This window comes from Phoca vitulina, unplaced genomic scaffold (assembly GCF_004348235.1).
Source record: "Phoca vitulina isolate PV1807 unplaced genomic scaffold, GSC_HSeal_1.0 scaffold45, whole genome shotgun sequence".
NCBI classification, from domain to species: domain Eukaryota; kingdom Metazoa; phylum Chordata; class Mammalia; order Carnivora; family Phocidae; genus Phoca; species Phoca vitulina.
The window spans coordinates 1,818,660-1,840,317 of record NW_022589748.1 but is presented as its reverse complement, the minus strand read 5'-3'; the positions used below and the strand labels follow the sequence as shown (position 1 = coordinate 1,840,317).

Sequence of the window (21,658 nt, the reverse complement as noted above, 5' to 3'; positions counted from 1 at the left end):
GTCTGTGGCCGGGTCCAGCGTGGCAGCTTCAGCCACACAGGAATCGAGACCTAAATTTTTAGCAGAGGCTGGAGAGAGCTGCTGGGGGTGGGGGACTCGGCTGCCCGGCCTGCGCGCCTGCGTGCATCTCGGGCATCACTGGGCATCACTGGGCATCACTGGCGGTGGTCAGGCCCGGCCGCCGGAGCTCCGGCTAACCCGCGCTCCCGTGTAGGGGCTCCTCTGGATCCAGCACAAGGTGGAAAGGACTTTGACCGGAGGGAGCTGCTCCAGCCACCAAATCTGATGACAGAACAGCCACATCAAGCGCCACCACTAACAGGTCCTGAGTGCCTGCCGTGGGCTTGGGCGCTGTAATGAACAGTCTACAGGTGTCATCGTCCGGTACTCCCCCCGCCCCCCGCCCTGCTCCGGCAGCCCTGCGGGTCTGGCATTATCATATCAGCTCCACAGAGATAGAAATGGAAGCTCAAAGAAGCTAAATTTATGCATTGTCTCAGAAAGGGTTTCCTGAGCATTGACTAGGACTTGCCCAAGGTCGCCCTCCAGCCGGTGAGAGAAGACCCTGGGACTCGAGCGCATTGCCACTTGACCACACAGAAGGGTCCCGATGCCTCACTGTGAAGTGAGCGGGGTCCTCAAACCTCACTCCCCGGAGCCCCCCACTCCGCTGTCCCAAACAGAGCAGCCTTTCACCTGTCCACAAACCAACTTCTTGAACAAAGGAAAAAAAATGGCCCTTCCTCTCGACATTTCTGAGAGCCCAAGCTTCTTGGAGGAGGCAGTCACTTCTGAGTGCCTGGCCCCCACCGGGCACGCGCTGCGCATCCCACTTCCACTAACGTGGCTCCCCCCGCCCTGGGGGGGAGGCCCAGATGCAGATCAAGGGTCTGGTGACCAGAAGCCTCTCCCCCCCGACCAACATCAAAACAGCTCTCCCGAGCCCTCGGCGTTCTCAGCTCGGCCCCCACGCCCCTGCCCAGAAACCAATGCCGTGTCCAAGAGGAGACCGGCAAACTGTGTGCCCCCCAAAGCCGGCGCGATAGGGACTGTGGAGGAGGCAGCAACGTACCCCAACCCAAGGCAGCCACTCGGAGCCCCTTTCAAAAACACAAGCAGGCAGGATCACAGCGGATGACTCGCACACTGATGATTACTGTTGACCCTTGAACAACACGGGTTTGAATGGCGCGGGTCCATGTACACGCGGATTTTTTATGGTTCCCTAGTGTAAATGTATTTTCCTTGTGATTTTCTTAATAACTTTTTTTCCTCTAGCTTACTTCATTGTAAGGATACAGTATATTATACGTATAAATACAAAATATGTGTTCAGCAACTATGTCATGGGTAAGGCTTCGGGTCAACACTAGGCTATTAGTAGTTACGTTTTCGGGGAGTCAAAGGTTACATGCAGATTTTCGACTGCGTCGGGGGTTGGCGCCCCTGACCCCTGTGTTTTTCAAGGGTCAACTGCATGTCATCAGGTGGCCTCAGCCTCTATATCACCAATCGTATTTCCTGGGGTCATTTTGTTGAGACCCACTTAACTTCAGGGAGACGGAGGCCACACACAGGGAGGCTGAGACTCTGCCTGGAGCGGGGACACCAGCCCGTTGGTCGGAGCACCAAACCCTGCTCCCTTCCCTGCCTCGGGAGCTGGCCGTTTACAGAGTCAGGCCTACGGAACCACGTGCGACTATAGTTTTGCTTAATTAAATCTCACTTTAAAAGCACCGGGGGAGACTTTCTGGGTTAGAAGTCTTTGTGCCAAGTGTTCTTTATTTTTATTTTTTCACATTTTATGTTTTAATTTGGTTAACAGATCTTTAATGAGGGGGGCATACCTAAACTAGCCAGCGGAGAAGTAGAATGTTAGCAGAGGCAGACTCAGAACAGAGCTCTGTTGGTTTTATCCTAATTTCTGCCATCTGTGGGGGCAGACATTTGGGGGAGACTGTCCTGTGCTTGCGGGGGCTTCTCCCACTGGAGGGAGGATGGCTTCTGTACCACATGTGGGAGCGTCACATTCTGGAACCTACAAATTACTGCACATTCTGGAACCTACAAATTACCGCGCAACAAACCAATTCCCCCGGCCCCGTCACACATCGGTAAGAATGGCGATTCTCCTCCAACCTTCTAGATTTCAAGATGAGAAACCTCCTCAGTCAGGAGCACGTGGACCACCTCGCAGCCAACTCTGCAGAGCCCCCGAGCACTGGCTGGAGACCCCTTCTCAGGAGCCCGACCATTCCAGAAACCCACAGACACCGTTTCCTACTTCCTCTTTCCACTCATGCTTGCTCATGTTACCGGGTACCCTGGGCTTGTCTTTGACATCAGGATTCAGGGACAAAGTGAGAGACGCCACACACCGCCCCCCTGCCCCCAACACACACACACACAGAGCAGGCTAGGCCAGGCCACTGGCTGGGTGCGGGCTGCCCCCCAGGGGTACCTGGCCGCGGCCCCCGGGCACCCGAGCCCCACTCAGCGGGGCTGCCACCATCAGCCTGGTGCCTCGCCCAGCACCGTCGGCCACCACCCCCGGTCCTCGCGAGCCTGCGCGACAAGCGATGGTGTTCGCATTTCTCAGACAAGGAAGCGGATGCCAGGAGGGTCAGCATTTCAAGGCTACTCAAACAGTAAGGCCGGCGACAGCAAGCGGAACAGGGACGCAGGCCCGGCTGGAGACGCGATGGAGAGCGGTGCCCAGACCCCCGCACACCCGACCCCGTGCGAGGTCTCTGCCGCCACCTGCCTGGCGGCCCCACGGGACCACAAGCACCAGCAGGTGGAGGGATGGCTACCTCGGGCATGGCAACTCTTGAGGTGCCCTCTGGACCCAGAATGAGAGTGTTTGCTGCTTCTCCTCAGGCCGGGGCACTTCAAATAAAAACAACCCACGCGTTCTTGTGTTTGTATAAAAGATATTTACTTCAATTATCACACCTAGGGTGCTAGTGAATAATAATAATACATGGTGTGAGTTTCATACAGTGATATTGCTTCTCCATATCATATAGGGACCGTTGTACAGTGCTGAGAACAAACATCGTATGGCTAGCCAAGGACCGAAGGGACAACGCCAGGGGCCGACGGGTGCCTCCCCCACCCCCACGCCAGCTGGATCAACTTTTGACTCTTAATGTCGAAAACAAATAGCAAGGAAAAAAAAAATGTTACCAGAGATGGGTCACAGCAACACAACAGAGGCTTCTCGAAGCTATTTGTACAAAAATGACGCCTTTTTTTTTGTTGTTGGTTTTCTTTTTTGTTTTTTTTTGTTTTTGTTTTTGGTCAATTGGGTCTCTGTGAGGATTAAAAAAAAAAAAGTCTGTGATTGTATTAACAAACGAGCTCTAAAAACATCTAAGACTTAGTGCGTTACAGAAAATATAAAATACTGCTAAAATGTAAAGACACCACGATACACTGGGGGCGGGGGGAGCTGAGCTTATGAAAGGTATTCCGGAAGAAGTCCGCCACTCTGCGAGCGAGCTTGTCTTGTGCTGCGTTAGTAGTCTGGACAGGAGCGTGGCGCTACCCGCTCTCATGGCAAGTAGTTATTGCACATCGCAAAGAGCTAGGTCTCAGTGGAAAGGGACGCGGGGAAACCCACTTTTCCTTTTTTTTTTTTCCCCACTTCTATTTTCCGACCAGTTATTCTCAAATGCTGTAAGAGTTTTTGCATGAATCCTCACGTCTCCAAAATGCACAGCATTTTCTGAGGGGTCTCGATGGGACAGGAGATGCCCGTTTTCTCAAGGAAAGAGGCAGAAAACGGCTCAAGAGAGAGAAATGCATAGACTAATTCGAGAGAAATGAAAACCCTTTGGTGGGGGGCGCAGGAGGAGGGATGGGGGCGATGATTTCATCGGAGGGCTTTCTTTCAGAGAGACGAGAACAAGATCAGGACCCCCAACGATTTCAGAGAAGGGGAAGAAGTCATGGCACGGAAAGCGAGGCGGGGGTTGGGGGGCCCTCTGGGGGCGGCGGCGAACGGGGCGGCTGTGTGGCCCCACCTGGACCTCGGCCTCGCGGGGAGCCCCCTCCTCCTGGGCCCGGAAGGCCGACCCCACCTCACCTTCACACCTGATTAGCAAGCAACGTGTTCCCCCCACTCCACGCTTCACCACATGAAGGGGGAAAGGGGCTCCCCCATGACCTCCCTGGTGAGGGTCCTCAAGCCGGACTCGGAAACACCGTTGCTTCGCAAGATGGTTCTGACTCAACTTTGTATGCAAGGGAAACAACCACAAGAACGACAAGAAAAGCCAACAAAACAGAGCAACCCACGCGAGCCTTGCAAGAAACCGCTCTCTCCCTCGGAAGCCATGGTCTCGACCAGGCCACTGCGCCCGCTCCGACCAGGCCTCGCTGAAACTTCATGAACCCAGAAGGCTTACCAGAGGCTCTAGGAGGCTTTGGGGAACTGAACTTTGCTTTTCTAAGTCTCTGTAGCTCCTCACACGAGTGTTCTTCAACTCTCTCATTTAACAAGTTGGACATGTGGAGACGACCAGTTTTTGAGCGGCTACTCTGGAGCCAGAAGTCTGATTCTGCTGGAGAAGCCCACTCTGCCCCCCAGTCCAATCCCCAGGCCCTTCGGTTCTTTTGGGGTGTGTGTGTGGGGGGGGGAGAGGGCAGGAGGCGAAGACAGTAACCACTGGAGTGATAGCAAAAAGCATTTATAGCAACAACAACACAAAACAACAATACACTCCTGATAAGAACTTAAATGATTAACCTAACAATAAATAGAAGAGGATAGAAATAAACTTTTTTTTTTTTTCTTCTCAAGGAAACATCCTTTTATAATTATCCTCACGCACACTGGCAGGTCAGTAGCAGTCAATCCATCTCAACAAGAAAAGGTTAAGTGCTGGAAGGGATGGCTGTGTTCTCACCCTCGGGAGGGTTCTTAGCTGCTGAGTCACCCCCCCACCCCGACTCGCCCCCACCCCCCTGCCACCCAGCCAGCGGTTCCTGCCCCGGGGCCTGGGGGCCCTGCACACCTAGCTCGGTGGTCAGCAAGAGGCAGGCTGAGAAAGGGGGGGGGGCTGGGGAGGCCTGTTTTCCCTTCAGTTCATGAACAAACGGAACTACAGTGAACATACTCATCCACAACCTGAATCGTCCTGGTCTAAAGCTTACTTTGAGTTCATTTGGTGTGCAATACATTATCTCTTAAAAATGAAGAAAAAGGATTTCTATTGCACAGAGCTTTTTACACATAGTCATCTACTTAAGTGCTTTCTGTTTAAAGCAAACTACGAAAAAAAAAAAAAGGAAAGAAAGCAAAGAAAGCAAGCAAAGCAAAAGATGGAAAAACGAAAAAGGAGAGGAACTTTCAAACAAAAGCAGCCCCGTGCCACTTTTTCAATGCATCTTGCTGAACGGTGTCTGGTTTCACCAACGGAAGTCCCAACGCTTCCGTACACACTGTGCTTCTGATTATTTTCCATAGGGATGTAGCCGTGACATTGGGATATAAGGCACCTTTCCTTTCTGATCACAGAAAGCTTGATACATAGCATATAGCATATTTTGTGGTAGAAATTAAAGCCTAAACGCTACAGAAATGACAGTAACACAGACAATACCTAACGTCGCTGGAGAAACTATAATGACCCATGGAAAGCAACTCAAAGTTATTTTCAAAGGTTCATAACAGGGGGTTGGGGAAGTGCACATTTATGCATAGCCTAATGCCTTTCTCTCGCTAGCCTTTTTTAGGATTCTTCGCCTACAATGCCCAACTTTTAAAGTTAGCATTCCGGAGGAGACTAGGCGCTTTGGAAATGTCTTGTTAAAGCTAAATGTCACTTCATGCAAAAATTAGAATGGAGATACCACTGACAGTGTGGTCACAGTATCTTTGGAGGGGAGGTGGAGGGAGGATGGCAGCAAGGCCTGGGCAGGTGCGGGCGGGTCCCGCAAGTGGGAGAGACTGGGAAGCTGCATTTCCTCCTTCCCTGGGGAGGATGGGGCAGGGACCTCGGGCGGGGCTCATTTCCTGCCCAGCTCACTGCCCTCCTCGCCCCTCCTCTGCCTTCCTGATTCACTCTGAGGGTTTGGGCCTCTGCTTTCAGCACATCTCTAAGGATTCACAGGCTGGATCTTTCTGGAACTTTCCTTGGGAACTTGTTTCCTGGTCGTTTTCAGTGCACCGGGAAACAGAACTCTGTCACATTGGAGGCCCAGGCCACCATCTGGCCACTTGGGGCGGGAGCTCTGCCTTGGGGGTCACGAAGGCTCCCCTGTTGCCACCAAGGCCCACACGAAACCACAAAAGCACTGGGGGGTGGGGGGGGATTTCTAACCGTGGGCTTTTCCTGACAAATGCCCAAGCGCCCGATGACGGCACAAATCCTTAGGCTCCCACTTCCAATTCTTTTCCACCAGGAGAACACTCTGGCCACCAGAGAGGGTGGACCCACGTCTAACCAGCGGCTCTGGGAGCTGGGGTTGTTTTCTGCACTGCGTAGAAACTGGTCTACTCTTGGGAAGAGTCATGTGACTGAAGACTGGGTTTGCGGACGGGAGAACGCCAATTCCTCTCCCGGCCTCGAGACGCTTCCAAAGGAGGTCTCACAGTGGAGCTGAAATCATGGCCTCCCTGTGCCAGAGACAAAGACAGAGTTCCCCAACTCCGGGTAGGAATCCTGGGGCAGTGTCCTCACGTGGCCAGTTAGGGGCAGCCCAGGGCAAGGGAAATGGCTCGGACAGATCTTAACAGCTGAGCAGGACTGGGCAGAAAGCAAAGGCAGGCCAGAGCAAGGCCCTCTGAGGCCTGAGACCGCCCCTGCCTGCAGGGGAAGCAGCCGTCAGAGCGTCAGGGACAGGTGGAAGTCAAGAGAAAATTCCATGTGCCTCACGGAGCACAGCTGTCTGTCCATGTTGTGCTCACAAAAGAGAAGAGGGAAGGAAAGCCTGCTCACCAGGCCCAGACACACTCATGAACGCCACGCTTCTAGCACTCTCCGCCCCCCCCCCCAAGAGCCCACTTGTGCCTCGCGGTTCTGACGGGAATGGGGGGAGGAGTAGCGTCAAGTGGGAGCATAGATTAGTGAGGTAGAAGGGGACAAATGGGGAGGAGGGTGCTGACAGGCAGGCCATCCAGGGAGGGAAGGAAACCTCCTGCCTGAAGGGACGTGGCAAACAGCCCACCATGCTGGCCACACAGGCCCGAACCTCGCCTTGCTCCATCTCCCCCGCACGGCTGGCTTGCTGGCCTCCCAAAGTGGGGGCTCGAGATGGCTAAGGGCAGACTCTTTGTTTTCACAGGCCTGTCGAGAGGCGCCTGTCACAGTGCATTTAAGGCAATGGCTGTTGTCCCCCAGCTCAAGATGGAGTAAGTCACTAACACTGTTTCACGCTGCGCACATCCCAGAAGGGCGTGCATCTACTCCCCCCGGGCCCCTCCGCTATCTTCAGTGAGGTTTTCCTAAAATGGGAGGGAGGAGAAACATTGCATAGAATGTCAATAGAGTTCATTGATCACCGCTGCGAGCGAGGGCAGGAGTTCCGGAGGAACAAAGAAACCCAGTCCACCTGCCAGGAAAGTACCTGGACTGGGGGGGGTAGGGGGTGTGGGGTGTGACTCTTGTCCCAACCTCTTAGGGCATGACTGGGGCAACGATCTTAGGGCAACGAGCTGAGCTGACGTGGCTCGGGCCAGGGAGGCAGACGAGGGGTTTCCTTCCTCCTAGAGCTGGCCAGCTGCGCCCGGGCGGTGGGAGTCCATGGGGAGGGTCTCTCACGGCCACGGAGAGCGCAGAGGAACCCTCAACCCAAAGCTCTGTAGCCCTCTCGGTCTGGACCACCAGCCAGCGGACCTGAATGTCCGCATCGGACAGGATGGTTTTTAAATGGGGAGAAAACAAAGATGCCAAAAGCAAGGACACTGGGCAGGGAGACCACAACTGTCATCTTTTTGCCTCAGTCACTCTTACAGACAGAGTGGCCATGGTTTGATAGTAGTCATACGAGTCAAGATGCTGGCATTTCCTGGAGACTTCTCCAAGCCTGCATCCCAGGACAGTCTGCTGCCCACGAGCCACCTCGGGTCGTGATGCTCCTCACCGCAGGTCGGCCCCGAGAATAATCAAGTCGAGCTAGCTGGCTGTGGTAATCCTTTCTAAAGAAGGGCAGGCGGGCTGGCGGACAGAAATCACAGATATCCCGACTGATCCAGAAGTTCAAGGTTGGCGGTCACCTGGGAGCCAGGCGGTGGAAGCAAGCGGGCCCAGGTCTGGGACAGAACCCGTGCACCTTCCACCTCAGATACCCCACAAAGGAGAGTGGGTGGGAGCCAAGGGTCAAGAGGCTGAACGTGAACACTGATTTTATACCGAGCCTCCACTTAGCCAGCTAAGTAACGGCAAAAACCTTAAGTTATGAACACTGCCTCCAATTAACAAAAAGAAGCCATTTAAAATGGTATAATGGAGCTTGTAATTAAGTGTTAGTGTTTTATACGGAACCGTTTTCCCCAGGGGAGAGGTACAAATCAGCTTTTTAAACTGATGGAGCATAAAGAGGAAGAGGTCGGCTGCCTGTGGGAGCTACTGCTTGGAATGCCAGCCAGCTGAAGGGAAGCCCCCCGGAGAGGATGCTGTTCAAGGCACTTGAATATTGCTTATCAAGATGAAAGATCAACCCTTAGACTCAAACTGAGGGGTGCAACGAGGAGGGGGGAACGCTGCCCCCGACCCCCTGAAAGGTTTCTGTTATTTAGTGGCAGCTCTTAGAAGTATTACAGACAGTGAAAGCTTAACACAAAAGATCATCGGGTTGGGATCACAATTAAAAAAAAAAAAAAATAAATAGAGAAAAAAAATACAAACACAGAACCGCAAGCAAACTTTAACCAACTGATTGTATCGAGCACCCAGATGTAAGTCTGGCAAAAAAGGTAGAGTGGAAATCAACAAAAACCTAGTTTAAAAAAAACAAAACAAAACACAAACAAACCAACAAAACCCAACAAAAAGGACTAAATCGCTTGGAAGAGCCAAAGTGGCTGTTTTAGACTGTTACTATTTGGCCACTAGGATGGCCAAACCTCTACTTTCTCAATTTCCTCGGATTGAACACCTTTGTAAATAACAGTCATGCCTTTAAAACTAAAACACTACCCTTAGTATTTCTGGTTAACTCCCTGCTTTTCATTCTAATGAAAATCAGATATTCAGAGATTCATCACACACGATGACAAAATTCCCTCGAGGTTTTCGTGGAGAGGACACCACAGTACTGTCAGGGGCTCTGCTACTCACTGTCCTAGGGGGTCACTAACGCAAACTCGCTCTTCTTAATGCACCTGCATCGAGCCAGATGGTAATCTGTTTCCCCTTAAGCTCCTCCATTTTGAATTCTCTTCTCACTGAACCAGGTATCAAGTTCAGAGATGATACGACCATCAAAAGACAAACAGCCTGCCTCCCAGCCTCCTAGAGCCTTCTGAAAACTTCTTATTCATGAAAAGGCATTGTCTTTAGTGTAGTGACTCTTAAATTTGTGAAAACTTGAACTAAGTGCTGCGGTTGCAGGTTAAAAGACTGTAAATGAACTACATAATTCCTAAAACATCATGCAAGAAATGTGGTTTCACATCTTACAGTCAAAGTCCTACAAGTTAATTAATACAAGCACACTGAGGTGTAATAGCGGGAGCATACCTTGAAAATTATAACTCCCTCCCACCCCCCCCAAATCAAAAAAGGTAATATTAATTAAACTTAAGAAATAATGAATGCACCATTAAAATGCCATCCAAAGATGTTGACCTAAGACAAAGGTTTCAATGATACACAATACGGTCAAAAAGTTTTCAATCAGTAATATACAGTATGACAACTACATCTTGTAAATTATACCCAATACTGCCGGCAGTCTATCCCTCTAAAGAATATTTGCCCCTTTCATCCCTTCCTAACAATCAGATAATAAAATACAGCACCTATAAATAAGCAAAAAAAAAATATATATATATACCGAAATCATCTATTGTTAGTTTAAAGATATGGCAATAAAGGAGTCTAAATTAGCAAACTTGTAGAAGCCGTAACTGATAAAACAGCTTATTGAAAAAAGGTGGCAGTAATGCACTCTATGTGTGCACAGGTACTTAAGAAAATACACAGACGTATAAAATTGCACACACGCACACACGCACACTCTCATCCACCTCTATTCTCACGCATATACACATAGACAACAGGAGGAATCAGAGACAAGTTAGACTTCTGATTTGTACTTAGACTGCCCTAGACTGCATAAAAGAACTGTTCCAAGAGGCAGAATGAATGAAGGGCCAATGAATGGTCTGGTCTGGAAGTGAAGAGCAACAACGTTTTGGTGTGAGTGTGGGCCATCTCTACAGGGGTGGGAGCAGAGCCCAGACTGCCACGTTCTCTCTTCTGCAGGGAAGGAAGCTTCCCACGACGTCAACAGTCCTCAGTGCTTGTGGTGGGAAGAGCGGGAGAGAGAGAGTGCGCGTGCGCGAGAGCCCTGCCCAGGCCCGGGGAGCGGCGGCCCCTGGTGGGGCTCAGTCCATCAGGCGCCCGGGAGAGTGCTGTGGGGTGTGCTGCCTTCTGTGCCAAGGAAAGCCTGCTGCCCACGCGGGCCGGGCCCCTGCGGCCCCCCCGACTGCCTGCTGCCACCTCGGCGGCCCACTCTTTCCTCCTTGCTTTACACGCTCGCACGTGTGCAGACGCGCTAACACAGACGTAGACACCATAAATTAAACAGAATGAACGGGGACATGCTACAGTTCTAACTTGTCTCCTAAACCTCCGAGATATGAGGTCTGATCAGCGTGCTCTGCGGTTAGAGGTTAAAAAGCAGATTATAAAATACCTAGATTCGGATCTTTTCTTTTTGTCCTGATTTGGCCTAGAATGGAGTGTATTAAACAGACCCTGGCCAGCAAAAGCCCAGAGTCAGTTAAAGCTATGGATCAATGTGCACTACATGTCAGGATTCTATTCACGTACAAGAAAACACTACGTCAGCTACCACAAAATCAGATAGTTTCCTGATGTGACTTTTCTTTTTGTTAAAAAATATGTGGAGTAAATGTGTTTTATTTTAATTCAAAGTTTCAAACGAGAAGATTCTTTACTTGAAAATATTTAGGAATCCAAACTAGTGTGTTTAGAGTCGGTTTGACTGTGCAATCTCTTAGTGGCAACTGAACAGCTACAAAAACTTTTTTTTAATTTTTCTGAAAAATCCCCCCTCCCCCCCTTTTTTTTTCCTGGTTTAAGAAGATAATAGTGTATTATCGCTCTGAAGCCATTAGATGGCAGATAAAAAGCCCCCTTTTAATATGTGGGTTTGATTTTTTTTTTTTTTTAAAGCCCACACGAAAGAGGAGGGCGCAAGGCAAAGCTGTAAGAGTTATTCCAGAACCTGTGGAAATCACTTAGGGCAATAAAAAAAACACTTCAGGGTACAAAAAAGCTCGACTACACATTTCCGTTTTCTTCCTTGAAAACACGACATAGATTGGGCTTAATGCTCCTTTGTTTTCTATATGCACCTTGGCCTATGGCGATTTTGCCCTGTGGCCCGCAGGGCGGTAAGTGCGCAACACGGTCCAGGCCGCGGAGTCGGCGCCCGCCCCTCTGCCCAGCCCGGCCCAGCCCGGCCTGGCCCTGCCCGGGTTGGCTCGGCCCAGCTCGGCCAGACTCGGCCCAGCTCGGCCAGACTCGGCCCGGCTCGGCCAGACTCGGCTCGGCCCGGTTCGGCCCAGCTCGGCCCAAACTCGGCCCGGCTCGGCGAGACTCGGCTCGGCTCGGCCCGGCCCGGCCCAGCTCGGCCCAGCTCGGCGAGACTCGGCCCGGCCCGGCCCGGCCCGGCTCGGCTCGGCGGGACGGGCGGGCGGCGCCCTCTCAGAACTCCCATTCGATGGGCTCCTCCCGGCTGGCGGCCTTCTCCAGGCGGTGGATTATGCTGTTCAAGTTCGCGGCCTTCTTCTTCCTCAAGGGGTTGTCTCGAGAGTCCCTGGCGCCCGCCGCCTCCGGGAGGCCGAAGAGGCTCTGCAGCGAGCTGGCCCTGCGGGCGGCCGCCGGCGCGCTGGTGCTTGGCAAAGCGGAACTCCTGTCGGCGCCGTCCCGGGCCCGGCAGGGGCCCTCCGCCGGCGGGGCGGCTGAGGTAGCGGCGTCCTCCCCGGCCGCGGGTGCGGCGGCGGCGGCGGGGTTTGGCACGGGCCCCGGGCCGTCGGCGGGGCCCTCGGGCGGCGGCGGCGGCGGGGGCGGCGGGGGCGCCCGGGGCCGGCCCTCGTCGTCGGCGTCGTCCGGGGCTGGGGCCCCCGAGGGCGGCGGCTGCTGCGCCTTCTCCGCCGGCCTGGGCGCCTCCTCCCGCTCCTCCGGGGCCGCGGCCGCCTCGGCCGGCCCTCCCTGAGACTTGGCGGCGGCCGCGGGGCCGCTCGACTCCTCGGCGTCCGCGGCGCCCGGGCCCTCGGCGGCCTCCACGCCGTCGCAGCTGTCGCCCTCCGAGCTGGGCGCCGCCCGGCTGCTTCGGGCCGACGGGGAGTCGCTGGCCCCGGCCTGGCCCTGGCTCCCGGCCTGAATCTCCTCAATGAACAGTTCTCTGCGGATCCGAGACCTGCGAGACACAAGTGGGGGGGGTGACGTGAGCGGGGCCGCTGGGGGGGGGTCCTGTCACCCCAGCCCCCAGCCCCGCCGGTTCCCAGACTCCGTGCCTTTGCCTGAGTCGTCCCTTGGGTGGGTGCCAGCCCCCTCTTCCCCACGAGGACGGCGCGCCAGTGCGACTTGTTTAATGGCACGTTCCCTCCATCCCCGGCAGGTGGTGCACACCCCGGGCCGGGCATGGTGCGTGGCACACAGTAATACACGCTGACTGAACGGGCAGCTGGAAGTGCAGGATGGGTGCGAACCACTGCTTCCTCATCAGGACTTGGTAAGAGAGCACCAACACTCATTGCCCAAAGCGAGCAACGTCAGCGTCGCGCTCTGAGCCACAGGTCAGGGGTCAGGGCCCCGGCAGGGTTCCACGCAACTATGTTTCAACCAGTTCCCCCCCCCCAGGAGGAGAAGACCAGGGAAGGGTCACTTTTCATCACGCAGGAAGGAGACCAAATACGCGCTCCGACACATCAAGCCTGTTGTAGTCAAGCAGAGAGTTCCCCCTAGCGGGGAACGTGTGCTCCCTTACTTTGTTGGGTCTGAAGGAAACAGCTACAGATGGGCCCAGGCCTTCCCTGTTTTGGGGCCCTTGGTGACATCAAGAAAGGGCTCTTGTTAAGTCTGTTTAGAGTTTCTCCTTCCATCTGCTCACAGTACTAGGCTCAATCAGAACTCTCTCTAGATGGTTATTCCAAAGAGCTGAAAAGCCTCTGATCAATGTGCCAACTGTTAGTGGCATCCTCAGGTAAATTGGCATGAAGCCCACTGTCTTGCAGAAACTGGGCCTGCCGAAAGCCCTTGGGTTAGGCATGCAATAAAAATATTTTCTGCAGTACACAGACCCCAATAGAGGTAACATGTTTTGAGAGCCCACTATATGCCAGGCCTTGTGTTGGATGTGGGGAGTGCTGAAGCCAGGGAGAAAGTGGTCTAGTGTGTCAGAACCCTTGGTGGTGGTTATGTGTTCACACTGTTATTTCTTTCTTTCTTTTTTTTTTTTTAAAGATTTTATTTATTTGACAGAGAGAGCACAAGCAGACGGAGAGAGAGGGAGAAGCAGGTTCCCTGCTGAGCAAGGAGCCCGATGTGGGACTCGATCCCAGACCCTGGGATCATGACCTGGGCCGAAGGCAGCCGCTTAACCGACTGAGCCACTCAGGCGTCCCTCACACTGTTATTTGCTCCCTGCACAGTCTGAGCCCTGTCCCTTGTCCTGAGGATGGTTTCTGAGCGAGAGCTACAGGGTGAGGTCCTAAAGCGCCCCCCACCCCCTGAAGTTGCCTGGGGTAACAGAAGACTCTCTCCTCCTTCTCTGGGGCTACTGTGAGGGCCTGGGAAATGCAAGCCTTTGTCAATAGGCTACTGGACACTGTGCTGTGAGAGGGCAAGCCTACTCTGAGGCCTTTCAAGCCCCTCGGCAGCCAAGAATGCCAGTTGGGGCGAACACCTAATCCCCATCCCACCCTGGCTGGGGAGGTGGGAGGCTAGACCAGCAGGCCACAGGTCTACCAGGTACTAACCGAGTCCCAGGAGCAGACTGGCCCAGAACAGAGCACAGGCTTTATGGAACCAGGCCAACCTGGGGTTGAAATCTGGCTTTGTAAACTCTAGCTATACAGCTTGGAAAAAAGGGCCTGAACAGTTTTGAGCTTCAGATTTCTTATCTGAAAAATGTGGAGAATAGCATCTTCCTTGCAGAGATGTTAAGAATAAAATATTAATGTATAATACAGGACACAAAGTGGACCCAGAAAAAAAGGACTATTCAGACCCTCCATCTGCCTTCTGAATGACAGAATCCCTGTTGTTAGGTGCTAAGGCTGAGGTAAAAGGGCTGGGGCGAGGGAAGGGACAACTTCATGCCTGGGGCCTGGCATCCTGGCTGCCACCCTCGGCAGCTCATCCGAGGATCTAATGAGGTGACACATCTGTAATGCTCCTGGCTCAGTGCCTGGCACATACCATATGCTCAACCGACAGGAGACATCATCGTTCTTAGTCTAGATTTGTCTCCACGTCCATGAAAAATATTACCTTCTGATCTAGAAAGATCAGGTCCCAGGAGCAGATCTGGTTTTCAAACAAGTCACACAAGGTTCGCAGGATGCCATGGTATTTAGGGCTTGGAAGAGTTTCTATAGGGTGGACCTGTTCTAGGAGGAGACCCGGTGTCCTGTGCTAGGTAGTCTGTTCTGGCATTCCAGGCCCTAAGATACCTGGTCACCCTAAGATACTTGTATTTCCCTGAGGGTGAAAAGATAAGAGGAAGGGCGCCTGGGTGGCTCAGTTGGTTAAGCGACTGCCTTCGGCTCAGGTCATGATCCTGGAGTCCCAGGATCGAGTCCCGCATCGGGCTCCCTCCTCAGCGGGGAGTCTGCTTCTCCCTCTGACCCTCCCCACTCTCATGTGCTCTCTCTCTCTCTCAAATAAATAAATAAAAAAAAAAATCTTTAAAAAGATAAGAGGAAGTAAGATTGTATTTTTTTGATGGGGCTAAAAATTGATCCCCCTTTCCCCATTACTCCCTGTGGGTTCCGGTGGGGCAGGAGAAAAAAAAAATCTACTTCTCCTGTCTAACTCCCACAGAATGTAAGAAACTCTCTCCTCCCTGAGGAATTCAGTGCATGTGTGCCAGTCCTTACATGAAGCTCTGGAGGGTCTACCAGGCTAAGTTGGTCTCCGTCGGAAGCATTTAGTTGGAAGAGCTAAAGCCATGGAGGGAGCACTCACTCTCTGCTCCGCATTCTGCCTCCTGGGTGACCAAGTGACTTCAGTACTTTGGGCTTTATGCCAATTCTGAATGACCTAGTGTTCACTTCTCATCTGACCTATTTTGTGGTTTATAAAATTCTTTTCAGGGGCGCCTGGGTGGCTCAGTCGGTTAAGCATCTGCCTTCGGCTCAGGTCATGATCCCAGGGTCCTGGGATCGAGCCCCGCATCAGGGGAGCAGGGGAGCCTGCTTCTCCCTCTTCCCTGCTTGTGCTCTTTTTCAAATAAAATCTTTAAAAAAAAAAAAAATTCTTTTCAGTTCTTTGTTCAAGACCCTGCACATCTCACACCTCTTCCAGGATATTTTTCCAGATCTCTGCAGCTGAAACAAATCTGCCCTTGGTCCTTCCATTTGTCTTAGCCCAGCCTGCTTTGTTGTGGTTAATTTTGAAAGTAAACATTTACTGAGCATCTACTCTAGATCTGGATCTGAGCTCCTCTGCTAAGTTTTGAGGTTCTATTGCTCCTCCTCTTCTCTTCCCCTTCTCTCTTTACTTTTGTTGCATATGGTTGAATTTGCTCATGCTAAATGCACACATGGGGACTCTCCAGTGAGCGGCTGACCACCTGTGATGGGCTGGGCATTCCCATGGTTGTCAGCAAGATGAGTGACAGAAGCTGAGAAACCTGGAGAGCGCTTGCCCTGGCCAGGAGGCAGTGACCGCCATTCAGCTGAGGCCTGTAGGTGAGATCTGGGGAAAAAGGTGACCCCAGCGGGGCCAGAGGAAATGGTTTCTCGAGATGCTTTGTATAATTGGTAGCAATTTTACTCAGATAGTCATCTCGAGTTACCACACTTAAATGGACACAGCCTGCAGAAGACTTGAAAGTACATATTCAAATCCACCTCTCTGTCTAGAAAGTGAAAATGGGATTGCACAACACCTGGGGGGGGGGGGGGGTGCTCTGGGGAACCTCTGCCCAGGTTCCCATTCATTCTCCTTCATTTCCCTTGACTACTGTTCTTGAAGTTTCCTTCCTTGTAGAGGGAGCTCCATTATCGCACCTGCTAGCCTTGCTCTGCCTCTGGTTTTAGCTCATCTGTAAATTTAGGATGAATAAGCTGGTGGTGCTCAGCTCGTGTACTTTCTTTGCCCTCACAGGGGCCAGCCCACGCATGGGGATGGATAAACTTGCCTGGTTCCAGGGGGTCAGGCAGCAGGGCTGTTTGCTCTCACACTAAGCTACAAATGCGAACTTAGCTTTCATCAGCAGTCAAGGTGTTATTTCGGGTCCCATCTAGTATTTTAAAGCCTCCCACTTTGCTCAGCACTGGGGGGTGGGGGTGGGGTTGCCGGGCCACTTGGGACACTGCAGCGGAGCCTAACAGATAAGGCAGGGTCCAGTCGGAGACACAACTCCCTGCGGCCCCCGGCTATCTAGGATATTCTGCTGCCCACAGCTTGTCTGAGGCAAGTAACCAGGAGGGCTCCGCCTGCACTGGCTACGTGTGTGTACTTGTCACCTGGGTAGGACCAGGAGCACCTGCCCCAGTTCTGTTGAGCCCTAGAGAAAAGGACGTTCTAATGAGAACGAGCAACTGACGGTCACTTCCAGGGCATTAAAGAAGAAGGCATGCCCATCAGGCCACTGGGACGTCCTGGTTTCTGGCAGAGGAAGTCTGGATTACAGCTATGGTCAACAAGCCATTACGTGTCAGTGGATTTTCATGAGCTCATCCAAACATTTTACTCCAGTCCGCTTCATTCTATGGGGGAGCACTAGGCCCTTCCGCCTCGGTCAGTTACTTAACCCCTCGGAGTGTTAGGTTTTCCACCTGTAAAATGCAGGTACAACTATGTCCCTTATATGACTGTGAAGATCAAGTGGGACGGTGCTGATTAACACGCTTGGCTCGGTGTCTGGAGATCTAGTAGATGCTCAATAAATCTTCATTAACTTGACTCAATTTATTTAACTACAAAACTAATCAAACTCATTTGGAAGATAATGCTGTACAAGACCCCTCGGGTCTCCACGAAGAAACCTTTGCTGCTACGGAGCCACGGATGCCTACGTTCTCTCTTACTAAGTGATAACTGTCTTCCTGGCCACAGCAGACGTGGAGTGTCTCTAACCACGTGACCCTGCATCTTGGGAGTTAATAACTCCAATGAAACGTAAAAAGCCAACTAACCGACCAAACACCAAGCTTTTAGCCCCCAGCCGGCCAGGGCCAAGTCCCCAGACCGCCATCCCTGTGCAGTGTTCATGGCCACCGTGTGCGGGACAGACCAGCCGCTTCGTGGGGGCTGATGGCGCGCTCTCTCGGAGCCCTGATTTCCTGGGCCGAGAGCCGGACCGTACCTGTAATTGTGGAACCAGTTGATGACGGTGCTGGTTTTCAAGTTGAGCTGGGTGGCGAGTTCTTCGATGGTTTTTGGTGACGGGTATGGCTTTTGCTGATAAGCTCGTTTCAGAGCCTCTTTCTCTTCAGGAGCCAGCACCACTCGGGGTTTCTTTAGCTGGTGCTGGGGCTGGGGGCTGGCGCCCTGGCTGTAGTCAATGCCAACGGAGGGGGGCTCGCAGGGCTGGCTGTCGCTGACTGAGCTGTGCCGCCGCTTCATGTATGCTGAGGGAGGGAGAGAGATCGGACTGAGCTGCAGGCCCCGCTGGGAGATGCGCCCAAGCCCCCGACCCCCCAGCGCGCCACGGAGCCCCGTGGGCTCACAATGACTTTTGTGTAGATCGTGGTAGCTGGCTGTTCTGCCCTGCTCTTCCAAAGAGCATCTCAAAACACTTGGACTAGAACCATTCGGAAACCCAGAACACACTCATCAAGGACCCGCTCTGCTGTACTGCCGGGTCGCCGGCTGTCCCTGCCGAACGGCTTAGTGGGGCATGTAGGGAAGTGTACAGGTGATCCCCGTAGAGCGCAGTGAGGGAGGCAAGCACGGGGCATCGTGGGGGAGGCACTAAGGGAGCACCTGGGGAGGGGTCAAGGGAGGCTTCCCAGGAGAATCTTGAAGGACAAGGAGTGATTAACCAGAAAAAATAGGTGATGAGGTAGAAGATGGTAAGAGGCTGTTCCAAAAAGTGGGACAAGTGTGTGCAAAGACCCAGGGGCACGAGACGGCACAGTTCCAGAGTGTGTGTGCGTGCGCACGTACATGCACAAGGGGTGTGGAGGGGGACGCAGGAGCTGGAGAGACAGGCAGGGTCTGGGTAGGCCGGAAGTTTGGACTTGACCTTAAATACAGTAGGAAGAAATGAAGAGGCTTTAGTTAGGGGACTGGTATGAGCAGCTATACACGTTTTGGAAAGACTGCTCTGGCTGCAGCTGAGGACAGACTGGATGGGAGGACCAGCAGGAGGGCCCTCAATTAGGAGGTAAGAATGATAAAGATCAGAACTGGGGAGGTGGCGGAGGGGTTGGAGGAAAGCAGAGGGCGTGGAGGTGGTAGGGGCCAGAGCTGACAGGACTGGGGTACAGACTCCTGAGGGACTGAGGAGAGGAGAGTGGAGGAGCCCCCTGGTCTCATGCTGGGAGATGAGGGGGGGGCGCTGGTGTCTCTGGGTTGCCCCCATGGAGATGTCCTGGAGGCAGCGGGACTGGTAGGTAGGCAGCTCAGAAGAACGGTCTGGGCTAGAGAGAAGAATTTTGGACCACTGGGACAGAAACTATGGTTGCAGTCTATGCCATCGAGGAGAAAGACCAGGGCTGAGAATGGAACCCTGTGGCACACCCACGGGCAGAGGTAACCCCGGAAAGAAGCAGCTATGAGGGATCCAGAGACGGGAGGAAAACCAGGAGACAACAGTGGGAGCAAAGGGATGAGTGAGGAGAGCCGATCAACAGCATCAGTACTGCAGAGAGTCTGATGAGCCCCCAGGAGGCCCTCTGGCTTTAGCGGTTAGGACAGCACTGGGGACCGCGGTGAACAGGTGCAGTGTCACTGTGGGAGAAGCCAGGCGGCAGTAGGCAGAGTACTCAACGGGAGGTGAGGAGGTGAAGGCAGTGAGCACGAGTTCTTATGTTAAGACGCCCAAATGTAAAAGAACAGCGAGAGACAGGATGGCTTCTAGAAGGGAAATCCAGGGCTGAGGGCGGATTTAAAGATGAGAGTGAGCCGACAGTGTTTCCACAGCTGAGGGGAGAGAGCTGGTGTACAGGTGAGAGAGAGAATCACTGCAGCTGCCGCGGGAGGCAGGACGGGTGGGGGCGGGGGCTGGAGGTGCAGACAAGCTGCCAGGGACTGAGGTGGGAAAGCTGGGGGCCTGCATTCTCCTGGAGGAGGAGGGAGGCAGGAGCAGAGGTGATCTGAAGTGATGGGGACGGAGTCTTGAGTGGGGTGAAGGGGGGGGGCAGGGGTGGGGAGAAGAGCAGGGGACCCTGCCGAAGCTGGAGCCCCAAATCTGAGGCAGCTCCAACTCACATAGAGCTGGGATGCTCAGGTCCCAGAAGCCAAGGAGGATGGGTGGAGAGAGCCAGCGGAGCACTAATCCAGGGCTGGGATTTGCAGGGGGACGGGAATGGGAAGGTGGAGAGAGAGAAGTCCGTCTCGGACGATGGCAGAGCATCCTGGAGTGATGGATCAAGGAGTCTGGGATGTTGGCGGAAGGAGGCAAGGGCACCAGATGGCAAAATGATGGGGCAAAGCACGGGACCCCAACCCTAACCTCTCCAGCAAATGAGTCCTCCACGGTGAGCTTTCTAGTGGGTTAGCTTGGAATATAGTCTGAAAATCCCTTAAAACTTCTTAAAAGGGATGGAAGATGGGACGTAACATTACGTAATTCAAGCAGCAGGTGGGGAGGAAGAGCGGCTGTAGCAGTCAAGCCAACCTCTGTCGAGCGATCCTCCCAGGGACGCCCCGCGAGAGGGACCAGGACCGTCCTGGTGTACAGATGGAGACCGAAGGCCAGGGTCACACAGCTGGTACGTCTGACCTCCGTCTGCTCTGTCCTGCCTGATGGTGGCCAGCGCCCCAGCCCATCACAGGAGAGGACTACGGGTGGTCAGAGGAGCCCACGAGCTAGCCCAGGTGGTGCGTGCGTGCGTTGCGGGCGTGCGTCTCGGGGCCGGGGGCTGCGTGAACAGGTTGGTTCAAGGGCCATCTCATAAAGGGACAGAAAACAGAAGGCAGACCAGGGTGGACACAAAATGTTCAGAGGAAAGGAAGAAGGAAGGAGAGCAATAAAACATTCGAGCTAACGGGAGAAGCACGCAAAGCTTTCGTTCGGGAAGAGAAGGAAGCAGAGAGCACGTGGGATCACCCAGTGCGGTCTAGACTGGGAGCACGACGGGCTTTCATCTATTTTAAAGGAACCCAACTTATTTTAAAAACTCATTTGCTGAGCAGTTATGTGTGCTGGTTGCTACGCTCGGCATGTTCTTTCTGATGCTCCAACCTGGAGAAGTTCGCATGAGCGGCCTCATTCTACCGAGGCAGAAACTTAGGCCAGGCAGTGGCTTAGCTAACTTGCCATTTTAGGATTATATCTAGGAACACAGTGGAGAAGGCAAATCTTCCCCCAAAGAGAATGAATATGATACAGCCAGTGGCCAGAAAGAACCCAGCCCAGTGTGTCCAGCTGGCCGCTCCCATCGGGCGGACATCACAGGAAGCGCTATGCTCTGGCTCACCCACTGGTGTGTCTGGGGAAGGCTCCTCGAGTGAGCATCCCTGCTAGAGGGAGGGAGAAGACAGTGGGCCCACAGCTGCTTTTAGGGACCTTGGGATGGATGTGAGGAGGGGCCTGGGCCCGGCGGAAACAGTAACTCTTTTGAAACACAAGATGGCGCCCAGAGCCCGTGCTGAAGGAGCGGAGGCCTAGGAAGCCCCCAAAGATCTACTTGTGGGGGCAAGGGTCCTTTTCTTTTTTTTTTTTTTTTAAATTTTGTTTTATTTATTTATTTATTTTTAAGATTTTATTTATTTGACAGAGAGAGCACAAGCAGAGGGAGAGAGAGAGAGAAGCAGGCTCCCCGCTGAGCAAGGAGCCCGATGCGGGACTCGATCCCAGGACCCTGGGATCACGACCCAGGCCGAAGGCAGCCGCTTAACCGACTGAGCCACCCAGGCGTCCCGCAAGGGTCCTTTTCTAGTGGCCTCCAAGGACAAACACACCAGGGGGTGACAGAACCAGGGCTGTCCCTCTCCTGATGCCTGCAGCCATGGGGGGCTGCTTAGGGGGTGGCCTCGGAGGGCTGGCCGGGGGGGCTCCCAGGGAGCTCAAGGAGGCAGGCACTGCCTTTTGCCAGCGTGCAGAAAGTTTTCACATT

General features: G+C 53.4%; 1 protein-coding gene across 6 annotated transcripts in view; it reads right to left on the bottom strand.

Moving 5' to 3' along the window:
* CUX1 (cut like homeobox 1) overlaps positions 1–21,658 on the bottom strand; it is a 352,682-nt gene that overhangs the window by 14,626 nt on the left and 316,398 nt on the right. Inside the window, exons 23-24 of one of the 6 annotated variants that reach the window (XM_032430821.1) lie at positions 17,740–18,004; positions 11,850–12,621 (exon numbers count right to left, since the gene is read on the bottom strand). The exons of 3 other annotated variants lie outside the window; for them this stretch is intronic. In XM_032430821.1, the coding sequence (XP_032286712.1) occupies positions 11,907–12,621; positions 17,740–18,004 (980 nt within the window). In that variant the 3' untranslated portion in view covers positions 11,850–11,906. Of the gene's footprint in view, positions 1–11,849; positions 12,622–17,739; positions 18,005–21,658 lie in introns of those variants that run through there. 2 more of the 6 variants (XM_032430820.1, XM_032430822.1) reach the window with 2 other exon arrangements.